General features: G+C 46.7%; 1 protein-coding gene across 2 annotated transcripts in view; it reads right to left on the bottom strand.

The window, feature by feature from the left end:
* Positions 1-827: 827 nt before the first annotated feature.
* ZPBP2 (zona pellucida binding protein 2) overlaps positions 828-21,747 on the bottom strand; it is a 640,439-nt gene continuing 619,519 nt past the window's right edge. For both annotated transcript variants that reach the window (XM_078645671.1, XM_078645673.1), the window contains exon 8: positions 828-2,945. In XM_078645671.1, coding sequence (XP_078501797.1) covers positions 2,848-2,945 — 98 coding nt within the window. In that variant the 3' untranslated portion in view covers positions 828-2,847. The remainder of the gene's footprint in view (positions 2,946-21,747) is intronic.

Genomic DNA, 21,747 nt, shown 5'->3' with positions numbered 1-21,747 from the left:
TTGTTTTGATATATCTATCTATCTATCTATCTATCTATCTATCTATCTATCTATCTATCTATCTATCTATCTATATATATATATATATATATATATATATATATATATATATATATATATATAGTGTCAGGAAATGATCTCAACATACTCTCTGTCCTAAAGAATGTCCAGTGAAACACTTTTGAAATGTTTTTGAAGTGAATTTAAGGATAAAAACTGAGTCAACACCCACCTACAAGGCATGATGGGATTCTGGAGGTCAAGGTGCCCTCAAACTGCAAAGTGTTCTAGTGTCTTTCTTACATTGCTGCATTCAGTACAGTTACATCGCCCTGTTTTTCTGTGATATTCACTTTAAAAGAGAATAAAAAGGGTTTATGAAAGATGTTTTTAAAATGTCACTTTTTCTTATATTTAGTGACTTTTAAAGAGTGCATCAATTTCCTTCCATCTTTAAAGTAAACTAATTTAATTGGCAATATAGCCTGGCTTGAAGATGCAAAAGTTTTTTTTTTTTTTCACATGTACCTCCTGGCCTTTGCAGAGTGAGGCAACTATACTACATAAAATATTAGTTTGGAAAAAGTGCTCTGGTGTCTCCGCACATGGGCGGAACTATTTAGTGCATGTGATAATCAATGGAGATCCCTCCCCTGCGATAGAAATAAGATTGCTAAGTTGAGAAGTCTGGATACACTGAGTAGAGGAATGCTTTTTGTGATTTTAATGAGGCAAGTGACGGTAGATAGCAAGTATAAAGAGGTAGGGAATCTGGCACTATCTCTTTTCCTGTCCCTTATAGGACAAACAAAAGCTGTCCTTCTCATGGTCCTGGCTGAAAACAAGAGTTTATAGGTACTACTGACAAAGGCTCGCTCGACTCCATTTTGCTGCCAGAGGTGGGAAGGTGGGTCTCACATTTCTTAGTTTATTGGGAGGGAAGGCTACTTAACCTAAATTAAATTACTGGGAAAAGAAAAGGTAGAAGTGAACATACTCGCATGTTAGGTGTTGTGTAACAGAGAATTGTTTTTTTTATTACGTCAGTGCAGAAAGTCTCAATGGGCTCCAAATGGCATCCTAGACGCTGAACTATGCATACTTAGACTTTACACAGGACAACTTGAGATCCTTCTCTGCCACTCCAGCGGGCCAGATCATATTACCACCAAGCACGTTTAAATGAGAAGATGATGTAAGGTGCGAGTAGTGAGAGAAAGTAAGGAGTGGATAGAGCTACCCATCCTACTTGCTTTCAAATTTTCTTTTTCTTTGTAGAAGTGTATGTAAGTAAGTAGATTTTCACTTGTCCTTTTATGATATGAATTGGACAATATTAATGGAATCTTTCTCTGTAGTTACTGTAACGGGATATGCATGCTCAATGTCTCCTAGTAAATCTATTACATTTCTATAATCTGTTTCATGGTCCTTGCATTTGTTCTAACCATTTTCAGACTATCATACTGTTCCCATTTCCAGTTATGATTACAGATCTGTTGTTTAGACAATGTAACTTTATGAAAGATCTACTTCCAATAACGAGACAACCCTCAGATGTCTTACTTTGGCAGTTAAAAGGACTAAAGCTACAGGAGATGTTCAGGGTATGAAACATGGAAATAAGGGTTTAGCAGTTGTTCTGTGCTGCTAATTTTACTAGTACATGATGTTTATCACAGTGTAGTTTATGAGTAAGGTACTGCACTGCCCAAAGCTCACAATTTTATACTGGTGCTGAATCTCACATTGTCTTTCACATTAATACTTCTTGTAGCTTCTGTGCAACCGCAATACTCAGGTTGTTGCATGCGCAAAAATACTCACCACTATATCATACGTCCTAGTTCTAACAGTCTCAACACTCACAAATATTTAGCGTTTGCTAGGTAAGCTTGCTCTACCCACTTACTCATAATTTGTCACTGACACTCTACAGTCAACGTTTACTAGGGTTTTTTTAGTCAAGCTTGGCACTCATAATAGTTTGGGTTTTCAGCATCATTCATTACTCCCAGTAGATCATGGGTTTAGCAGTCACAGTCACACTGGTGAGCAGTCACAGCTGCTCACCAGTTTGTAGGTGCAGCTCAGCACACTCCTCTGGTTAATACAGTTATTGGACCTCCATTTCCAGACTACATGCAGTCTTATTTACTCAGCCACTGGGCACTGTCCTGTCCGCTTGGAGTCGTGTTGTAGTCTGTTATTCTATCATTCATTGTTCATATTCTAGGTCATTGCTGCTCCTGGCCCGGGTTACTGTGCTGCGCCTGGTCGCTCAGAGCTCCCCTGTAGCTTTCTTTGGTCACTTTGAGTTTGCCATGTAACCTGCTTCACTCTGTAATGCTTGTCTAGCAGCTCATGGATGAGATCTGGTGTGGTCAAGGTGGTTCTTTGCTCGGTGCTGGTCGGTTCCTCGAAATGACGCCGATAGTTCAGGTTCTGCTGCTCGTGGCCGTTCAAAGACATGCTGTAGTCTGGGTTACTCCTCTACTAAACACTGTTCCTGATTGCAACCAGAAGCCTCAAAGAGGGATGTTTTGTTACTAAGTGTTGTCAGAGACACTCAGAGAAGCGCAGCAGTGTATAGTTTTTTACTTAGAGGTGCTTTAGGTGTGGAGCTCGTGTGGTAGATCACATATAAATATCGCCATGATATTTTATAGAGAGGCCTCGCTTTAAGATACTGTAATGGCCTTTTGTAATGTATCATAATTTCTCACCTCAGTAAGACACGCAGCAGGAAAAGTGCTTAGATTGAAAGTTTAAAGCACTGAGCATCTTTAACATTCATGGAGATGGCTCAGAACACGAGCAGGAACACCCGGTGTCACATCAGGTTTGTTAACAGGCAGTTGCTCCATAGTAGTGTATTCTAATGCTTGAGCACATCTTACAATGGGCGTTGTTGTCGGAGCTGTAAGTCCCAGGATCGCAAACCACTGTTTAAAAAAATAAATATGAAAATATTTTAAGCATTTCTTAGTCAAGTAAACTTACAAGATGCTAAAACTCATTCATGTCATGTTAGAAGCAATTATTGCGTGAACGGATACTGTTACGGTTTTGGAAGGATATTAAAAGTTTTATCACACACTCCCCAAAACAAGCATTGTCAAAGGCCTCATGTGCAGCAAGTGAGAGGACGTGGCCTGATGGCCAGAGCTGCCGACTTTGAAGCTGGGGAACCAAGTTTGAGTCTCAGCGTCGGCTCGACATCCTGTGATTCTGGGTAAATCATTTAATTTACCCCACCTACCAAAAACAAGCATTGGCAGGGCCAATAGGTCTTGCAGATGGGAGACCAATTAGCTTTGTCAATGGGGTGGGGGTGTTGCACAGAGATCGCATGAGTGACGAAGAAGAGAGCGTAAATGAAGAATTTGGTTTGAACTTAAACATTAACCCTCGAAGATTGTTTAATATTTTAAACATGGGTCTTAAGATAAATCAGATATGCAGATCATACTCGTAATAGAGTGTCCTTTGAGGTGTCATACTTAAAACATGAAATGTCACATATAACAATAAAATAATAATATGTAAGTAAATATAATAATATATAAGTAAATTGCAATCTTTGTTATGTCAGCGATGAGTACAAATATCTCTAATGAACTTCTAATTTAATAGTTGTCAGACTGTGCTGTAGCAAGGGGCAAGGGGGGGCGGTCTGCCCCGGCAGCACGAGTTTTGGGGGCAGCGGCCTCACACCTCTCTTACCTGCTGCAGTCCTGGGGCAGCAAACACCAGAATTGCCAGCACCCCCCACCCCTGCTCTTACATGCAGCCGCCGCAGGGCGGCAAACATAGGGACCGCCACGGGCAGCCAAAAGTCTGGCTACCCTGTTGTCGGCAGAGACCTAAAAGTAACCCAATATACAATGTTGACCAGGAATATCATTGCTTTAAAAAAAACATTAGCGTGCCTTCGAATGTTTAGGAGCAAGTCCTCTCTTTACCTGTGGGTAAACATGACAATTTACATTTGATTTGCAAGTATTGAGAATGCATACAATCTCAGAGACTACACAATAAATGCTTATTACACAATAATAACAAGCATTTGCAATGCAATAGGTCTGGCATTACAGATAGTTTGAGGTACTGGTGTTGCAGATAATAATGCAACGCCAATAGCTCATACTTTCAGTAACGCGTGACCTGGTGCATTGCAAATGCTTGCGTAGTGAGCCAGCAACCAGCAGTGTATGTCTCATTGCAGTATCGCATGCTGCTCCTTGTTAATCCACCTTATCCATAATCCATTACATGCACGACAGTACTACGAATACATACAAATAGCTATGTCCATATACACAATTAGTAGCTTTGAAATGTGACAAAAGAATTACGTTATTTTCGGATTTGGTTGTACGCTGTGTGGAGCTGATGAAGTGAAATTTATAGTCTCATATAAATGTGAGATGTTCTAGTGAGTGAAGTAACCACTGCCAGCCTAGCTTAGGACCAAGTGTGTGTCCTGTCTGAAGCCTTTTAAGAAAATAGTGCCTTGAGGCTGTTATTTAAACCTAGGGAGTAACAATACATGTAACATGAGGTGTCCTCATGGAAGGTTACAAGAAGAGACAAGGCGGTGCTAAGGAGGGAATACTAAGCCTATTGACCAATGAAAAGCTACCATTTACAAAGGACAGACCCAGGAACCAATTAAAAAGATGGGCGGAAAGTGGACGGAGCTTTATGCCCATATCCTAAATACAACATGTCTTGAAGAGACAGTGCAAGCGCTGCCTCGACGAGACCTAAAAAAACAATGCATTTATTGCTTGAAAAGCTTTTGCGAGTGATTACTAAAAACCCTGCTAGTGAGAAATATTTATGGACCCCCATACACACAACGAAAGGGTCTTGAAATAAACCAAAGTAATACCCTTTACAGAGAGGAACAGAGGCACCAACCAGATCACACTGTAACCTGTGCCATAAACCCTGCATCTCATGAAAACGTATTCCGGCATTTCCAAACGTTCTGGAATTGAAAGCGGACAATTTCAATTCAACCTATAATAAATGTGGCTCCTATGTACTCACCTACAAAAAGTATCCGTAATAATTGTGTGATGTCAAAGGGTACTGTAATGAACGCGTGTCAAAGTGTGTTGACGTTTACAATAAACACATACCGCTATATCCAGAAAAAAAACAGATCTGATGTCATCTGTTGTTCTGGAACACAAAATCACTAACGCATGTTCCATGTGACAATCTGACTGCGAACAAGAAGGGCAGTGCGATAATTGAAGGAGCACACTACAGGCAGAGAAACTTACATTTTGAAGTACTCTGCCTCGGGTGTATTGTGGAATGTGTGAGGCGCATTTAAAGTCTGTTAATTCTGAGAAACGCTAAATTGCCTGAGGCATAAATAAAGCCTGAAATTATATGGCAGACCTGCCAACTGACAGGGTCCCGCCATGTGTCACACGATTTTGGCTTCCTTCACACGGTCTCCCAGTGAGGAGCCAAAATCAGACAGTGGCAGGAAAAACGTGCTGAAAACCACTGTAAACAGTGGATTTTCAGCTCATTTTCGGAAGCCGTAAGCCGGCGATGTCCATAAAGAGGTGTGAAAACACCCTAGAACATAGGCCACAACCTCAATTACCATTTGTTTTTAGGTTTCGCCTCGTCGAAAGCTGCGCACTGCGCAGCTTTTCGGCGCAGGCGAAATCTAATGTTTACAGTATGTGTGTGTTGTCCCGCCCTCTCTTTCCATTGGCTAGCTCCATAAATGGAGGCTAGCCATTGGAAGAGAGATCTGCTTGTCATTCTGCGAGCAGATTCGTGGGCGTTCTCGCGATTTTTACTCATCCCGCCCCTTTGCGATCGTCATGCGGCGGTGGGCGGTTGTTTATTTATTTTTTTTCAAGCTTTGTTTTCGCCATTTTGGAAGTGTTGTTTGCAGGGGTAGGTTGGGCGATGTCCCGCTGTCCGTTCCCGCCCCCCCCCCCCTCCCGCTGTCCGTGTCCCCGTCATGTTCTTTCACTCACCCATTTAAAGCACTGGTGGTTTTACAAGGAAGGCCCGGACGAAGAACAGTGCAACACGGCCATGGACATAGCAATCTCTGCGTGTTATGGCGTGAGGGGCTCGAGCCGCCTGGAGACATCCGGAAGATTGATGAATGAAGCCTGGGGAATGGGGTGAAGTAAAGGGGAACGCACTCCAACTGCCCCGCTGCAACCGATTTACACTCCCTAATATTCCGGATTTTGACGTACAATCCTTCCAGCTGCGGGGCCCCAGCAACGGAGGGGCTCTGTGCGGACTGCTCAAAGGCTGACCTGGGGAGGGGGGGGAGGGGGCGAGGAATGTCCAGCGGTTTTATTATTTGCCTTTGTTTCTACCAACACTTCGGTTGCGGCTGACCCATGCGCTTGGAATTATTTTTAATACCGTGATTCATTTCTGCGCACAGCTTGCACCCCCCGGGGTTCCTGGGTGGCTGTGCTTGGGGTTCGCACTTGTATGCTCTGTCAGGGTTTGTAGATGTGTTGGAGTGCGCTTTCTGTGGCTCTGGGTGACCCCGTCCTGAGATGGTACATTCCAATGTTAACAATGAAACGGCTGAGATGTACTGGTCTTGTACACGCATCCATTAAGTTATAACCATTATTTTTTACATTTCAATTGTGCATCATTTTATTTTATACCTCATACTCCATCTTATTTTACCTGACTGGGTTCTGCCCGTCATTCATTTGATTCTGTATGCAGTCGTCAAACCTCATAACATTGCTCGTGAGAGACCTAAGTGGGTCACCGTCCTCGACGGCGAGGTGTAAGCAATGTACATGGTTGTTTCGGGCAAATTGTTTTCGTCCTTTCTGCCTTTTGCTTCCTCTCTGTCGAACTCAGATGTCGAAAAGTAAGTCTCTGTCCACTAAACAAAGTGCTGAGGCCTACTGGCTGCAACCACCGGCACAAATTAAGCACTGCGCCCGTGTCACATCCTTAATGAAACTAAAGCAGAAAGACAAAGGCAGAGGTTATGGCGGAGGGCCTGGCATTCAAAATGCTTCAAAGTATGCCCTTATGTGGGGCGACGTACTACCAGGCTCTTTAAGACGCAGAACCGTTCATATAGGGCAGAGTCTAGCTTAGTGTACAATTCAATGGGCTGTGTAGCACAATATCGAAGTCACATGTACCCGTCCAATTTCAGATCACATGTTGGTTTCTGTAACAATTTCTTAGCGTGACCCAGGAACAGGATAATGATGCTGATTTTGCACTCTCCTGTAAATATACTCCAAGCTCCGACCTTCGACCTCTGCTGCCCCCTGCTGGTGTTCCGCGGTGGTGAGGTGAGAAACCGCTACATTGCCGCCTTTGTAGTGTTTACCTCGGGGTTCACTGAAAGGAGAAGAACTAGGGGTGGTTGGGTATCAGGTGGACAAATTAAGCATTGTGGCTGGAGTCATTGCAGACGTGAAAACGTCAGTTTGGGTAGGTAGTCAAGGTGCAGCTCCCAAAATATAAATTGGTAATCAGTTTAGGTGGCTGGGACCGGTGAACTTAATCCTAGTAGTTGGAAAAGCTCTAAACTGACGATTTAGATACCCAAGTGAAAAATATATTTTTCACGGAGCGGACTGAGACATGGGTGTCCCACTAAGAGCAAAACATCGGAATTGTAGTCTGAATGCCCTAGACTTGCTCCGGAGAGCAAAAGGACTTCAAAGCAACCATGTCCCACTAAGGGGTGAGAGGGCACACTGCTAGCACGTATCTGTCGCCCACATAAATCCATGCTATACTTGCTGTACTGCCGTGTGCCATTCCTACAGCCGACTGTCACACCTTAATAAAACCGCTGTTCTTAAAACACAAGATAGTAGCATGTAAAGACGCCTTAACCTTTTGTTTGACAACCAGCAATCCAGGTTTGCTAAATATATAAATAGACTATTTCATATTTTTAAACCCTCCAGATTATTCGAAGGGCAGAAGAGGGATCTGGTTTATTGAAAGAAAAGGCAAGCTGCGGACAATTGATTTGAGTAAACAATTTATGTTGTAATTTATGAAATGTAACAATTTGTTATTTAATTCGAAAATGATTTAACTGTGTATAATCGTTGTTGTGATGGATGGAATTCTATAATTTTAAAATCCTTTTAATTACCTAATTCGAATTTGAGTTTTATTCTTTTTTGTGAGATAGTCTTATATTATAATTTTAGGTTCAATGTTTACTCTCTTTTCTGCACACACTTTGTAACTGATTTAAGTAATTGAAACAATAAACATTGTCAATGCCAGAACGTCAGTACAAGTAGACCCTTTGCATTCTGGTATCTGCAGTTCATAGTGGTGCTAGTAACTCACAGGTGCTGTATTGTGGGATATCAGTGTTGGCACTGCCAAGGTTTGCCCTTGTGGACACCTATTTTAGGATTCTTGCCTCTTTTCAACATCAATAAACTTTGAATCCAAATGTTGGTAGAGCTGGCAGCGACCTTTAACAAAAAAACTCGGTCCCGGGTAATAATTTTTATTTTTACAAATTAAGCACTGTCATAACTATCTGAACAGTACGAACACACAGACAGAGTGCTGAACCCTTTCGAACACTCACCCCTAGTCACAGATCTGAGTTGAATCTATCGTGTGTGTGTGTGTGTGTGTGTGGGTCTGTGTTTTTGTGTGGCATTTGCCAGAGATTAAACTATTGGCATTGTAAATGACAATGCCATTTATTTATCTGTTTTCAAAACCAACACATAAATACAAATTTTGTCATTTACAATGCCAATAGCTCAAACTTCATTGCATTGTAAATGCTTGTTATTTTTTGTTGGGGGGGCTTCGTGTGGGGCAGAGTGCCTCTTAGGTAGCTCTTGTCAGAGGCCCGCCTCTTCCAAGGCCCCACCCCCACCTCATAGGGTGGCATTCATTTCTAAGTTGGTAGGTATGATATGAAATGAAGGAACACAGTATGCGAAAATCTTAACTACACATAGATAAGAAATGTGCAGTAGAATATCTCAAACAGAAACACATTAAACAGACAATACCTTCATTTAAGTTCAATATTTTAACGATTCCATCTTCTACTGTGTAACAATTTCCTAACGCCTGCCCGTTTCCACGTTTATACAGACAAAACTCCTCGACTGGATTGATTTTTGTTTTCAACTGGCTCTCAACACTTATGGGCCAAGGGGACTATTTTTTTGAGAGCTTGGCAGGTGGAGGAGACAATTTGTGCAGGACTGTGCAGTTGCAGCATTGCCTTTGCTGTGTAGTCTCACAACAGCAGGGCTCGAGTCGGGGGTACCACGAGGGTAGACGGTATCCCCCCACTTATTTTACCGGGGGACGCCGTTCCCCCAGCCAAACAGCTGGACTTCACTCTTTGGCCTCTCTGGGATGAGGAACTCTGCACATTTTGTGACGTCACTTCCTGTTGTGACGTCACTTCCGGTGACAGTGCCCCCCCACTTCTTTTTCTAGGACTTGTGCCCTGCACAACAGGGCTTAAATGGAGCAAAATGGCAACTGGACAGTAAGACGATCAACATGGGGACAGTGTATCGCCCATTTCTTGGCTAGCAAGAAATTACTCTACCAACAACTTCCTAAAGGATTCTGGGAGACAGGCATTTTAACAGGCATGTTCTAAATACTAAAATGAAACAACTGGGGACTTACACAGTAAACCCTGAAGAAGGTGAGCGACTTGTGATAGGTGGCAGCGAAGGCACGAAGCCGGCCAGCCGCAGAGAGGAAAGATATGTGCAGGATCAGCTCGCTGGCCAGCTCGCAGAGCCCACCTGCCCTCACAGCACGCCATGGAGACCTATGCTTTTGAAAACACGATCGCATACGAAACTGAAAACAAAGTCACGCACGCCTTTGAAAACCCAATTACATACACTGAAAACACAGTTGCCCATTGCATCTGTACAAAGCTGTTTAAATGCACCAAAAAAGTACCTGAACAGTAAATAATTTAAAAAGCGGAAGCCCACAGGTCCTGCGGGGAGTAAACAACTTCAAAAAGAGGAGGACCAGGAAGCCCAACTGTAGGAAGCTGGCTCTGTAAATAATATACCAAACTAAGATGAACAAGTAACTTACCTTCGGTAACGCTTTTTCTGGTAGATACAGTATCTGCCTGTGGATTCCTCACCTTGTGAATATCCCCTTGCGTCAGCAACATTCGGAAATTCTTTTTGTAGCTTCGCACCGATGTGGACAACGTCATAGAGGCAGGGCATCGCGCGCGACTCCGCTGAAGTCACAGACACCATAATAGGCCCACGCCGGCGTGATGACATCAGTTCCGCCCTTTTTTCCGTGCCTTCGAGGCACACAGACGGACCAATGACAGTAGATATATACACATTATACACAGTACATAAATGTCAAGATAACACACACAGTGTGAAGCAAATGCAGGAAAGCAATTGAAACAAAACATTTCCTTGACAATAAAATATATATACATTACAATACAGAAACTCATTTATAGAAGAGTGGAGAACGGGGAGGCGGGTGGGTCAGTGAGGAATCCACAGGCAGATATTGTATATACCAGAAAAGGCGTTACCGAAGGTAAGTAACTTGTTCTTCTGATAGATACATCTGCCAGTGGATTCCTCACCTTGTGAATAGATTCCCACAGCAGGCCCACTCCCGGAGGAGGGTGTCCACTCTTCTACACCAGAAAATCTTGAAGGACAGAGCGCGCAAAATGACCATCCCTCCTCACCTCACTATCTAAGCAGTAATGCTTTGCAAAAGTGTGGAGGGAGGCCCATGTCGCCGCTCTACAAATGTCCTTTACAGGTACACCTCTAGACAAAGCAGACGTTGATGACTTCGCTCTAGTAGAGAGAGCCCTTATACCCTCTGGAGGGTCCTTACCCACCAAAGAGTAGCAGATCTTGATGCATAGAATAATCCATCTTGAACGGGTGCGCTTGTGCACCGCTCTTCCTTTCTTGCTGCCAGCAAATCCCACAAAGAGCTGGTCATCCACACGACAGTTTTTAGTCCTATCGAGATAAAAGCTCACCGCCATCTTAGGGTCCAGACAGTGTAGTCTCTCCTCCTCCTTGGAAGGGTGAGGGGGAGGATAAAAGGTAGGAAGGGTAATAGACTGTCCCAGATGGAAGGGAGTTACCACCTTAGGCAGAAAAGCAGCCCCGGTCCTAAGAACCATTCGCTCAGCATGAATGGTCAAGAATGGGGGCTTAGTACTAAGAGCTTGAAGCTCACTTACCCTCCTTGCCGAGGTAATTGCGACTAGGAAGACCGTCTTAAAAGACAAAAGTCTCATGGGACACTTGTGCAAGGGTTCAAAGGGAGAACCCAATAAAGTAGGTTAAGACAAGATTTAAGTCCCATTGAGGCACAATGAAGGGAGTAGGAGGGAATTTATTAGTGAGACCCTTAAGAAATCTTAAAACCACAGGAGATTTGAATAAAGACGGCTGATCCAGCAAACAGAGAAATGAGGACAAAGCCGAAAGATAACCCTTAACTGTGGCAACAGCAAACCCTTGCTGCGCCAAAGAAAGAGCAAACTGCAGAATATCAGACAAACAAGCCTTCAAAGGGTCAACGGATTTCTCTCCACACCAAGAGAAAAATTTAGACCATCTGTACGAATAGATAGATTTAGTGGAGTCACGCCTGGCCGAAAGAATGACATCCACCACCTCGTGTGGAAGAGAAAAGGAATTCAGGTTGCCCCGTTCAATCTCGAGGCATGAAGGTGTAAGGTCTGGAGGTGGGAGTGTAGAACCTGCCCCTCCATCTGAGAGAGGAGCTCTGCCCTGAAAGGGAGACGGAGCGGCGGGCACGAGGAGAGGTGGAGTAGATCTGTGTACCACACCCTTCTTGGCCAATCCGGGGCTATCAAAATAACTTGGGCCTGGTCTTGGCGAATCTTCCTCAGAACCCGATGAATCAAGGGTATGGGAGGAAACACGTAAAGGAGTTGTGAGCCCCAACTCAACTGAAACGCTTCCCCCAAGGCTTCCCGCATCAGATACTGGAGGCTGCAGAATGACAGGCAGTGAGCATTCTCGCGAGTGGCAAACATGTCCACCTGAGGAGTCCCCCACGTCCGAAAGACGTGACGAACCACCTCTGGATGAAGTGGTCAGCCGAGAACTGCCGACAGACTGTTTGCACACACGTTCAGAACCCCGGCCAGATGAATTGCCATCAGACTAATCTGATGGTCCTGACCCCAAGACCAGAGACGCAGAGCCTCTCTGCAGAGACACTGCGACCCCACTCCTCCCTGCTTGTTGACATACCACATCGCGGTGGTGTTGTCCGTCAGGACTTGAACCGACCGACCACGAAGGGAAGGGAGGAAGGCCTTGAGTGCCAAATCTATTGCCCGCAATTCCAGAAGGTTGATGTGAAGCAACCTTTCCTCTGGAGACCAAAGACCATTGACCTCCAGATCCCCCAGATGAGCACCCCACCCTAGAGTGGCCACCGATGGAGGCAGTTGAAAAGGCTTTCCTTGAGACAGGTTGCCTTCCACTCCCCACCAAGTCAGATCCGCTGCAGCTTCTCTGGAGATTCTATTACAGGAACGGAGGCTTCAGATTATGCTTCTCAATCTTTACTACAAAAACACAGCAGCCAATGAAAATGCATATTTTTATAATAAAAGTATAACAAAACTACATATCCCATGGTGCACATATGTATAGGCACTCCTCCGCAGTCCATAAGAACCCTTAGCGTGCTGCCATCTTCCTCTTTCTTTGCTGCTCACAGCGAGATAAGTGCACTTTGTTCCCTCCATATGCTGTTTGCATGTTGTGTATATATTGCGAAATTTCTGTTTAAAATGAAGATTACAATTATTTGATAACGTCAGGTTAATTCGATATATGCCTGGTGTGCTTTTGAATATATTTGAGGGAATTGTGCTTTAGCGGGCGAGCGCATTATTGCTAGCGCGTCGCTTTCAACCGCTGTCAATTGCATTCCTTTGTGGTTAGATTCACGCCGTTTTGGGCGTGTAGATGTGACGGTCGTTGACCGGAGGCAGACCGATAACGCTTTTTTATCGTTTAATGAGCCTGGTTCCCGGTTCAGTATCCATTCCCGTTACGAGCGCGCTCCTCGCGCATGCGCAAGGGCTCCCCTCATCGCCCTATGACGCTGTAGACACCGGGTGGCTCTCGGCAGCAACGCGCTCCTCAACTCGCTGAATTTGGCTTGTTTTGGGCTGTTTTTGGGCGGCGCGCTAGCAGCGTGAAAATCCCCAGATTTAAACGTGTTTTCAAAACGGTCATCGCTCTGCCTTAGTGATCGCCTGTTGCAGGTAGTAAAATCCTGGCCAAGAGAGTAAGCACACGCTCTGTTGATTGTCATATTGGCCTGGGTCTCTGACCCTTCTGACTACAGCTTTGCTGAGGGGGTTGACCCCCCCACTACCCTCCTTGTGGCTGTGAAGGACTCATAGACCTTCAATTGCATTGTTGGCATATACCCATTGTTAGCTTCACGTCACTCTACAAATGGCTGAGTGGGAGCAATATCCTGAAGAATATGCTGAGGAGGAAACATATGACCAACAGCAGGAAGCTGTTTTGGAGGACAACCTAGTGAATGCGTTGGACGCCTCGGTCCAGTCCTCTGTGAACAGGGCTATGGAGACCACGGTCCCACAGACTGTTAAACAGGCTTTAGCGGCGGCGCTGCGCCCTAACAGGAAACAGCTTGAGGGCTTCGCCAAGAGGCACGGCTACGACAAAAAGCCGCAGAAGAAGAAGTCAGAGGCTTCCACATCCGACCAGGGCTCTTCTAACCCAGAGCAGTGGCCACATGCACAGGCTCTTTCCACGTTACCCGCTTGTGGGACGACGGAACACTCCTATTCAGGTACCAAGGCCAAAGCCACATCTAAGACCTACATGGATACAGACACCGACACTGCCACTACCAATACAGATACCGCCACCTCGGAGGAACCTCCTCCTCCTAAGAAGGCGAAGACAACTCTGCCGCCAGGTGCGGTTCCTCCTTCTACCCCTTTCAACTTTGATCCTTCTGATATCATGCACCCTCGATCCTCAGACTGGGTGCCTCCCCCGCTGTCTCGGCCTACCTCCATGAAAACCGGAGGAAAAGCTTCCCCAGGGAAGTACGCAATCGCCTGAAATCTGAATGTCCGCGCCTCGAGCTGCCGGACAAAGTGGCGGAGACGCCCGAAATCGACGCAAGCCTGTTAACATTCCTGCGGAAGTTCTCGAAGGACCCCAAACACGGCATCCACCGCGCCTGGCGGGGATGCCAGGATAAAGTGCTGGACGTTGTGGGTCCGTTGGCCAAAATCCTGGAAATGGCCTTGGCGACCAAGGAGTCCTCCATCCCGGTTGACCCTGATATTTTGGCAGGTTGGACCCAACGGGCCATAAGCCTCATTGGCAACGCGAATTGCGCTATTTATTCAGAAAGGCGGAAGTCACTCCTGATAAGGATGGACAGCAATCTTACGGAGCTGGCAGATGCAGAACCCGGACCCCTTGCGGCGGGGCAGCTCTTTGGGGAGCGTTTCGTTAAGGACGTGGCAAAGTACATCGGTACGTTTACTACACTGGACAAAGCGCAGTCGGGGATAAAAAGAGTGTTCAACCAGGGTGTTTTTAATCGGGCCAGACGAGGCGGGGACCGCTCGTCAGGCCGTGGAGGATATCAAGGTTCCCAGAGAGGCGACTTTGGTCGTGGAAGAAAGGACTACGATTCCACTCGCCGAGGTACCTTTTACCCATCCTGCAGGAGGTTCAACCCAGGGCGCTTCCAGTCCGGCAACAACAGGGCGAACTTCAAGGCCCAGCAGCCCACAGGTGAGCGTTGTAGATCTTTCTTTTCTTCCTTTGGGGGGTCGCACTCAACACTGTCTTCGTCAGTGGCAAGAGCTAACTCAGGACTCCTGGGTGTTGCAAACAGTGCAGGGTTTTCAGTTAGAGTTTTACTCTCGTCCTTTTCAGTCAGGTCCCCCAGCAAATCTCCATTTTTCCTGACAAGATCACAATTTTATAGACGAGGAGATTGCAGAGTTGCTGCAGAAGCACGCGATAGCACCGTCCAGGGGGCCTCACGGCTTCTGCAGCAACATCTTTATTGTACAGAAGAAAGGAGGTGGGAACAGGCTAGTTCTGAATCTCAGAGATTTTTATCAGTTCCTAACTTACAACCATTTTAAGATGGAGGGTATCCATCTTCTAGCGGATTTGCTGCAGGAAGGAGATTGGATGGTCAGGTTAGACCTCAAAGACGCATAGCTATCCATTCCAATCTTCCCGCCGCATCGCAGGTTCCTCCAGTTCAGCTGGAACGGCCGATGCTACGAATATTTAGCTCTTCCTTTCGGGCTCTCCTCAGCTCCTTGGTGCTTCACCAAGGTGATGAAACCAGTGGTGGCCCACCTCAGAGAAAGGGGTATAAGGCTCATAGTATACCTTGACGACATCTTGATCATGGCGCAGAATCAGGAACAACTCAGGCAGCACCTCATCCTTACGACAACGCTGCTTCAGAACCTAGGTTTTGTTATCAATCCGAAGAAGTCGGTGATTATCCCAACTCAAGTGATAGACTTCCTCGGATTCACGATAGACTCACAGTCGGCCCAACTATGCCTTCCAAAGACGAAACTAAAGGACCTCAAGAAGGAGATCCTAAAGTTATTGCGCAGTCAAACAGTCACGCTCAGGGCGATTGCAAGAGTAGTGGGGATATTAGCCTCATCCATCCAAGCGATATTCCGGGCCCTCTTCATTACAGGGCCCTTCAACACCTAAAGATCAGACACCTTCAGAAGGGACTGTCTTATGCGGACGTCATTCCACTGTCACAGGAAGTCAGGTTAGAGCTACAGTGGTGGCTAGGTCGTGTGGACGCCTGGAACGGCAGAGCAATCTTCGGATCTCAGCCAGAGGTGATAATCGAGTCAGACGCCAGCCGATGGGGCTGGGGCGCATGCTGCGGGGACATCTCCACGGGCGGCAGGTGGTCTCCGCAGGAACTTTCATTGCACATAAATTGCTTAGAACTACTCGCAGGGTCGTTCGCAATTCGGACACTATCCCCGAAGCAGACCTCATGTTGCATCCTCCTCCGCATGGACAATGTGTCAGCGGTGAGGTACATCAACAAGTTGGGCGGCACGAGATCGTCTCTTCTTGTGCAGATAGCCAAAGATTTTTGGCATTACTGTCTCTCGAATCAGATCTCGGTAATGGCAGAATACATCCCGGGCCGGTCCAATCAGGTGGCGGATTGGAACTCCAGACACCTCAGGGATGCCAGCGACTGGAAGTTGCATCCCGAAGTCTTTCAGTGGCTTCAGACGAGTTGGGGCCCATTCCAGACGGACCTCTTTGCCTCCAGACTCACTTTCCCCAGTTTTTCAGATGGAGGCCGGATCCATTGGCGAAGGCGACAGATGCCTTTCTGCAGGACTGGTCGAATGCGCCACAGTATGTGTTTCCCCCGTTCTTGCTGATTCCCAGAGTGATGACACAGGTCATCAGGCAACGGGCGGAGATAGTCATGGTGACGCCATGGTGGACGTCCCAGTCGTGGTTCCCCAAATTGTTACAATGGAGTTGCGATCTCCCCAGGTTACTACCGGAGTCGCAATCGCTGTTGCTGGGTCCTCTTCAGGAGCAGCACCCATTGATTCTAGAGGACAGGCTCACGCTGATGGCATGGAGGCTTTCAGGGAGCGATGGCAAATGCCAGGAGTTTTGGACAGGACTTCGGACTTCATCAGACAGACCTGGGCACCTTCTACCAGAAAACGATATTCCTCAGCCTGGAAGAACTGGGTGGATTGGTGCATGGAACGGAGTTTGGATCCAGTGGGGGCGGAATTACCCCACATGTTAAATTTCTTGTCGGATAAAGCGGCGGAAGGTCTGGCTTATCGTTCGGTTAACAACTTCTGCTCGGCCATTTCTGCGGGGCATACCCAGATAGACGGGAAACCGGTAGGTATGCACCCGGTAGTGTGTAAATTGCTTAAAGGTATTAGGGTTGCCAACCCTCCCCAGCCCAAATATAGGGGTCTGTGGGACGTCTTCCTAGTGGCCGGTGTAAAAAAAACTACGTTAAAAAAATTACAGTGTGTGCAACACGCGGCAGCAAGACTAGTTCTGAAATCATCTAGATCTTCTGCTTCCGCCGCGCTTCAGACCCTTCATTGGCTGCCCCTACATAAAAGGATTCTGTTTAAGATCCTGCTAACTGCCTTTAGATCCCTCAATAAGACAGGCCCGTGATACCTTACGAGACGTTTTACTCGTTATGATCGTCCGAGATGCCTGAGGTCATCGGGGGGTAATCTAATTAACATCCCTAGATTCAAGCTTAAAACTAAAGGAGGAAAGACTTTTACAGTACTGGCTTCTAAGGCCTGGAATGCCATGCCCTTGAATCTCAGACTCCTTGCACATGAAAATGCCTTTAGGAAACATTTAAAAACTTGGATCTTTAGTCTGCCAGATGGTTTCGTAATGGCTGCCATTTAGAGCTTCCTACTTGGTTTGTACACGTGTTTCAGCGCCAGGATGCTTCTTCCGGAGCGACAGTTAGCGCTTTAGAAATACCCCATACAAAATACAAATACAAATCTTTTTATTCAACAAATGGCCTGTTAATGCACTACTCTCTAGGAAACAGCTGTCTGCCAAGCTGGCTATGCTGTTGTGCCTGTCGTCGTGCAGACGTTCCTCGGATGTGAGAGCACTCGACGTTACAGGTAGAGTATTTACCCCTGAGGGGGTTTCATTTCATATTACAGGTCGTACTAAAACATTGTCAAGGCATATTAATTATAATGCTTTTCCGGAAAATGAAAAATTATGTGAGGTACAATGTTTAAAGACATATGAGGAATGCACAAGGGCCTTAAGGCCTCTAGGTTGTTGTCAATTGTTGATTGCACTGCAGAAACCTTTTAAACCTGTGGCGGCTGCCACCATTGCCAGGTGGCTTCGCTTTATAATGCAAGAAGCTGGTATTGACACACAAATTGTTGGTGCTCATTCTGTGAGAGGCGCAATGGTGTCAAAAACGTTCATGTTGGGTTCTAGCATTCAGGACATTATGCGCTGTGCAGATTGGTCCTCTGAATTGACATTTAAGACCTTTTATTATAAGCCGGTGGGAGATATTACTTCTGTGGTTTTTAAAGAGCGTTAAACTAGCATAATCTGAAGCCTCCGGTCCTGTAATAGAATAAAAAATTTGCAGTAAAGATTGAGAAGCATAATCCTCGCCTCCGTGTCCTTAATAGAATTGAAAATTCTTGTTGCGAATGCTAGCAAATCTTTGATCCTCACAGACTCCCTGAGATCTCCATTGTGCTGATACCACTGCCTGCGGAGGCACCACTGGAGCTCCCTCATGTGCCAGCGTGCATGGTTGACCAACAGAATGCAGGAAGCCATCAGACCGAGCAGGCGAAGGACCTTCAGAACTGGAACGACCGCTCCATTGTGAAACAAAGGAATGAACTCCTGTATGTCGCGAATCCTTTGAGGAGGAGGGAATGCACGACAAACAGTTGTGTCCAGTTCCGCACCTATGAACAGGTTGTGCTGGGAGGGCACCAGGTGAGATTTGGGTACATTTATCGAAAAACCCAACCTGTGTAACAACTGAGTTGTTTCTTGCAAGTGATGAAGCACTATCTCTGGAGATTTGGCTTTGATTAGCCAATCGTCCAGATACGGGAATACCGGAATCCCCGATCTTCTGAGATGTGCCGCCACCACAGCCATCACCTTGGCGAAAACTCGAGGCGCAGTAGTAAGACCTAATGGCAGGACCACAAACTGATAGTGCTGTGAACCCACCGTAAAACGGAGATACTTCCTGTGCGACAGCAGGATAGGGATGTGAAAATATGCATCCTGTAAGTCTATTGACACCATCCAGTCTTCTTCCATCAGTGCCTGAAGAACCTGTGCAAGGGTGAGCATCTTGAACTTCTCCTGTTTCAGGAAAAGGTTCAAGATCCTGAGATCCAGGATTGGACGAAGCCTGCCATCCTTCTTGGGAATCAGGAAATACCGGGAGTAGCATCCCTGACCCCTTTCCTGCTCTGGAACCAACTCTATTGCACCCTTTCTTAACAGTGTCTGGACTTCCTCATGCAGGAGTAAGAGGTGTTCCTCCGAGCAAAAACCTTGGCAATGAGGGTAATTTGGAGGGAATTCCCGAAAGGGAATAGCATACCCATTTTCTACGAGATTGAAAGATCTGATGTAACCGATTCCCAATCCCGTAGAAAATAGGTAAGCTGACCCCCTACAGGACCCACATGATCCTGAATGGCGGATCTAGGGCTGCTTTTCTGTGGCTGGGGGATTGGAAGAGGTGGAGGAGGAGGAGGCCTGACGTCCTTGAGGACGAGCTCTTTGCTTACCCCTGTAAGACCTGTAAGACCTGTACAGGGGGTTCTGCTGCTGCTGCTGCTGCTGCTGACCTTGCCGGTAGGGACGAAAGGAAGAACGTCCAAAACCTCTATAACTCTTGGTAGATGAACCCCTGGTCTGCAGCCCCAAAGATTTGGCAGTAGCCCTACTGTCCTTAAATCTCTCTAAGGCTGCGTCAGCTTTTTTTCCAAAAAGTCCAACACCATCAAAAGGCAGATCCAATAATGCGCCCTGAACATCCGCCGAAAAGTCCGACGACTTCAGCCAGGCAGATCTCCTAGAAGCAACAGCGGTTCCCATGATACGAGCAACCGAATCCACAGTATCCAGCCCACTCTGGATCACCTGGCGTGCAGCAGCCTGTGCGTCAGTCAATACTTCCTCAAAATCCTTCCTGTTGTCATCAGGAATTTTAGGAGCCAACAGACGCAGCGAATCCATAAGGGCATGAATGTATCTCCCCATAAGGCAAGTGGCATTAGTTGACTTTAAAGCCATACTTGCTGAAGAAAAGGACTTCTTAGCAGTCTGGTCCTGTTTCTTGGCATCCTTATCCCCAGGCATTTGAGGAAATGCACCCACAGTCTTTTTAGAACAAGCTGCCTGAATAACAAGACTTTCTGGAGACGGATGAGACGTTAAAAATTCAGGGTCCCCAGGTGCAACTCTATACCTCCTTGCAACACTTTTAGACACTGCAGGAGCTGTTAGAGGCTTGCTCGAAACCTCCAAAATACGCTCAGTTAAAGCCTCATTAAAAGGGAGCAACGGCTCAATCACAGAACTTGGGGAATGGAGAACCTCAGTCAGAAGATTAGATTTAAATTCGACCGTAGGCAAGGTTAAATTCAAAAGTTCTGCAGCCTTCCTCATGACCATGTGATATGGCTTAACATCCTTTGAAGGAGCATCAGATAGTGGAGAAGTGTGGCTCAATGATTAGAGCGGCAGACCCTGATGCAGAGGTCTAGCCCGGGACCAGGGTTCAATTCCCCGCCTCGGCGGGTCTTGGGATTAAAAATTCCACGGACCTGATAATTCTCGCCTCGGTGCCTATTCCAATCATGGAGTCCCACTCTGCAACTCTGGGCAATAGCTTGCTTAATCCCCACAACGGCCCCCACAACGCTAAGGATGCCTGGCCTCCACCTTGGGGGTGCCCAGGAGTGGACACCTCACAGGGAAAGCCAGGATGGGTTCCACAGCGGTATTCGTACAAGCGCCTTGAGACCCTTGCGGGTGAGTAGTGCGCTATACAAGTATCAATTTACATTACATTACATTACAGATAGAGATGGAAGCTCCCATTCAGGAGAAAGCTCCAGACCACTAGCCTCCGCTAGATCTTCAAAACAATCATCTTGAAGCTCACCTTCCTCCATTTCAGCCCCAGCCTCCCTATACCTTTGTTCTTCCAAGAGGCGCTGAGCATCCCTCCTAGATCTCTCCTTCACCAGCCGCGCCGTCGGATCCGTGAACGACTCTGACAGAGCCGGGATCGACTCCGAAGGGCGCTGTTCACAAGGTCGACCCGGAGCAGGCGACGTCGGTATCGGCGTCGACGACCTCGGCGGAGCAGAGTACTGCCAAGGCGTCGTCGGAGCCGGCATGAAAGGCATAAAGGGAGCTGGAGCATAGGAGTGGGGAACTCCTAAATTAAAAGCCAGAGGACCCAAAGGACCCGAAGGTGCACCAGAGGGGTACCATTGTCTGGAAAAGACACCATACATAGCATTTAAAAATGCCAAAGGGTCTTGACCTGGGGCCGGGAAAGGAGGGTGAGAACCCTCAGACTGACCCTTTAGAGGCTCCGGATTCGCCTCTTCTTCCACAGGTACTGACTCATCCAAAGGGACCTCTTCTTCCTCTCGAGCCGGGGACGGTACCAGAGATTGAATCGGAACCGGAGTCGTTGTACAAGCTCGCGATTCCAAAGGCGAAGCCTCGCCTTCTGGTTCCAAGACTTCCGGCGATGGGGACACGAAATCCTTCCCATGCCTCTTCTTAGGCGACTTCGGTCTAGAGTCCGAATCCTTACCGGAGTGATGTCTAGACCCATGCCTTCATTTCTTATGTTTCTTTTTCGACTTCGAAGCATGATCAGAAGAAGACCTCGAAGGCGACGCCGTACGAGATCTTGACCACGACCTCGACTTCCACCTCGCCCTCTTCGAACGTGATCTCGAAGTCTTCTTTTCCTTACTTCCTCTCAATTTTGCCATCAGAAGCTTGGTCTCCCTCTCACGAAGCGCCATCGGGTTCATTTTTCTACACGAAGAGCAGCCGTCAA

Source organism: Lissotriton helveticus, chromosome 5_1 (genome assembly GCF_964261635.1).
Source record: "Lissotriton helveticus chromosome 5_1, aLisHel1.1, whole genome shotgun sequence".
NCBI lineage: Eukaryota > Metazoa > Chordata > Amphibia > Caudata > Salamandridae > Lissotriton > Lissotriton helveticus.
Note: the sequence above shows the minus strand (reverse complement) of the source record. Positions and strands in the feature narration are given on the sequence as shown.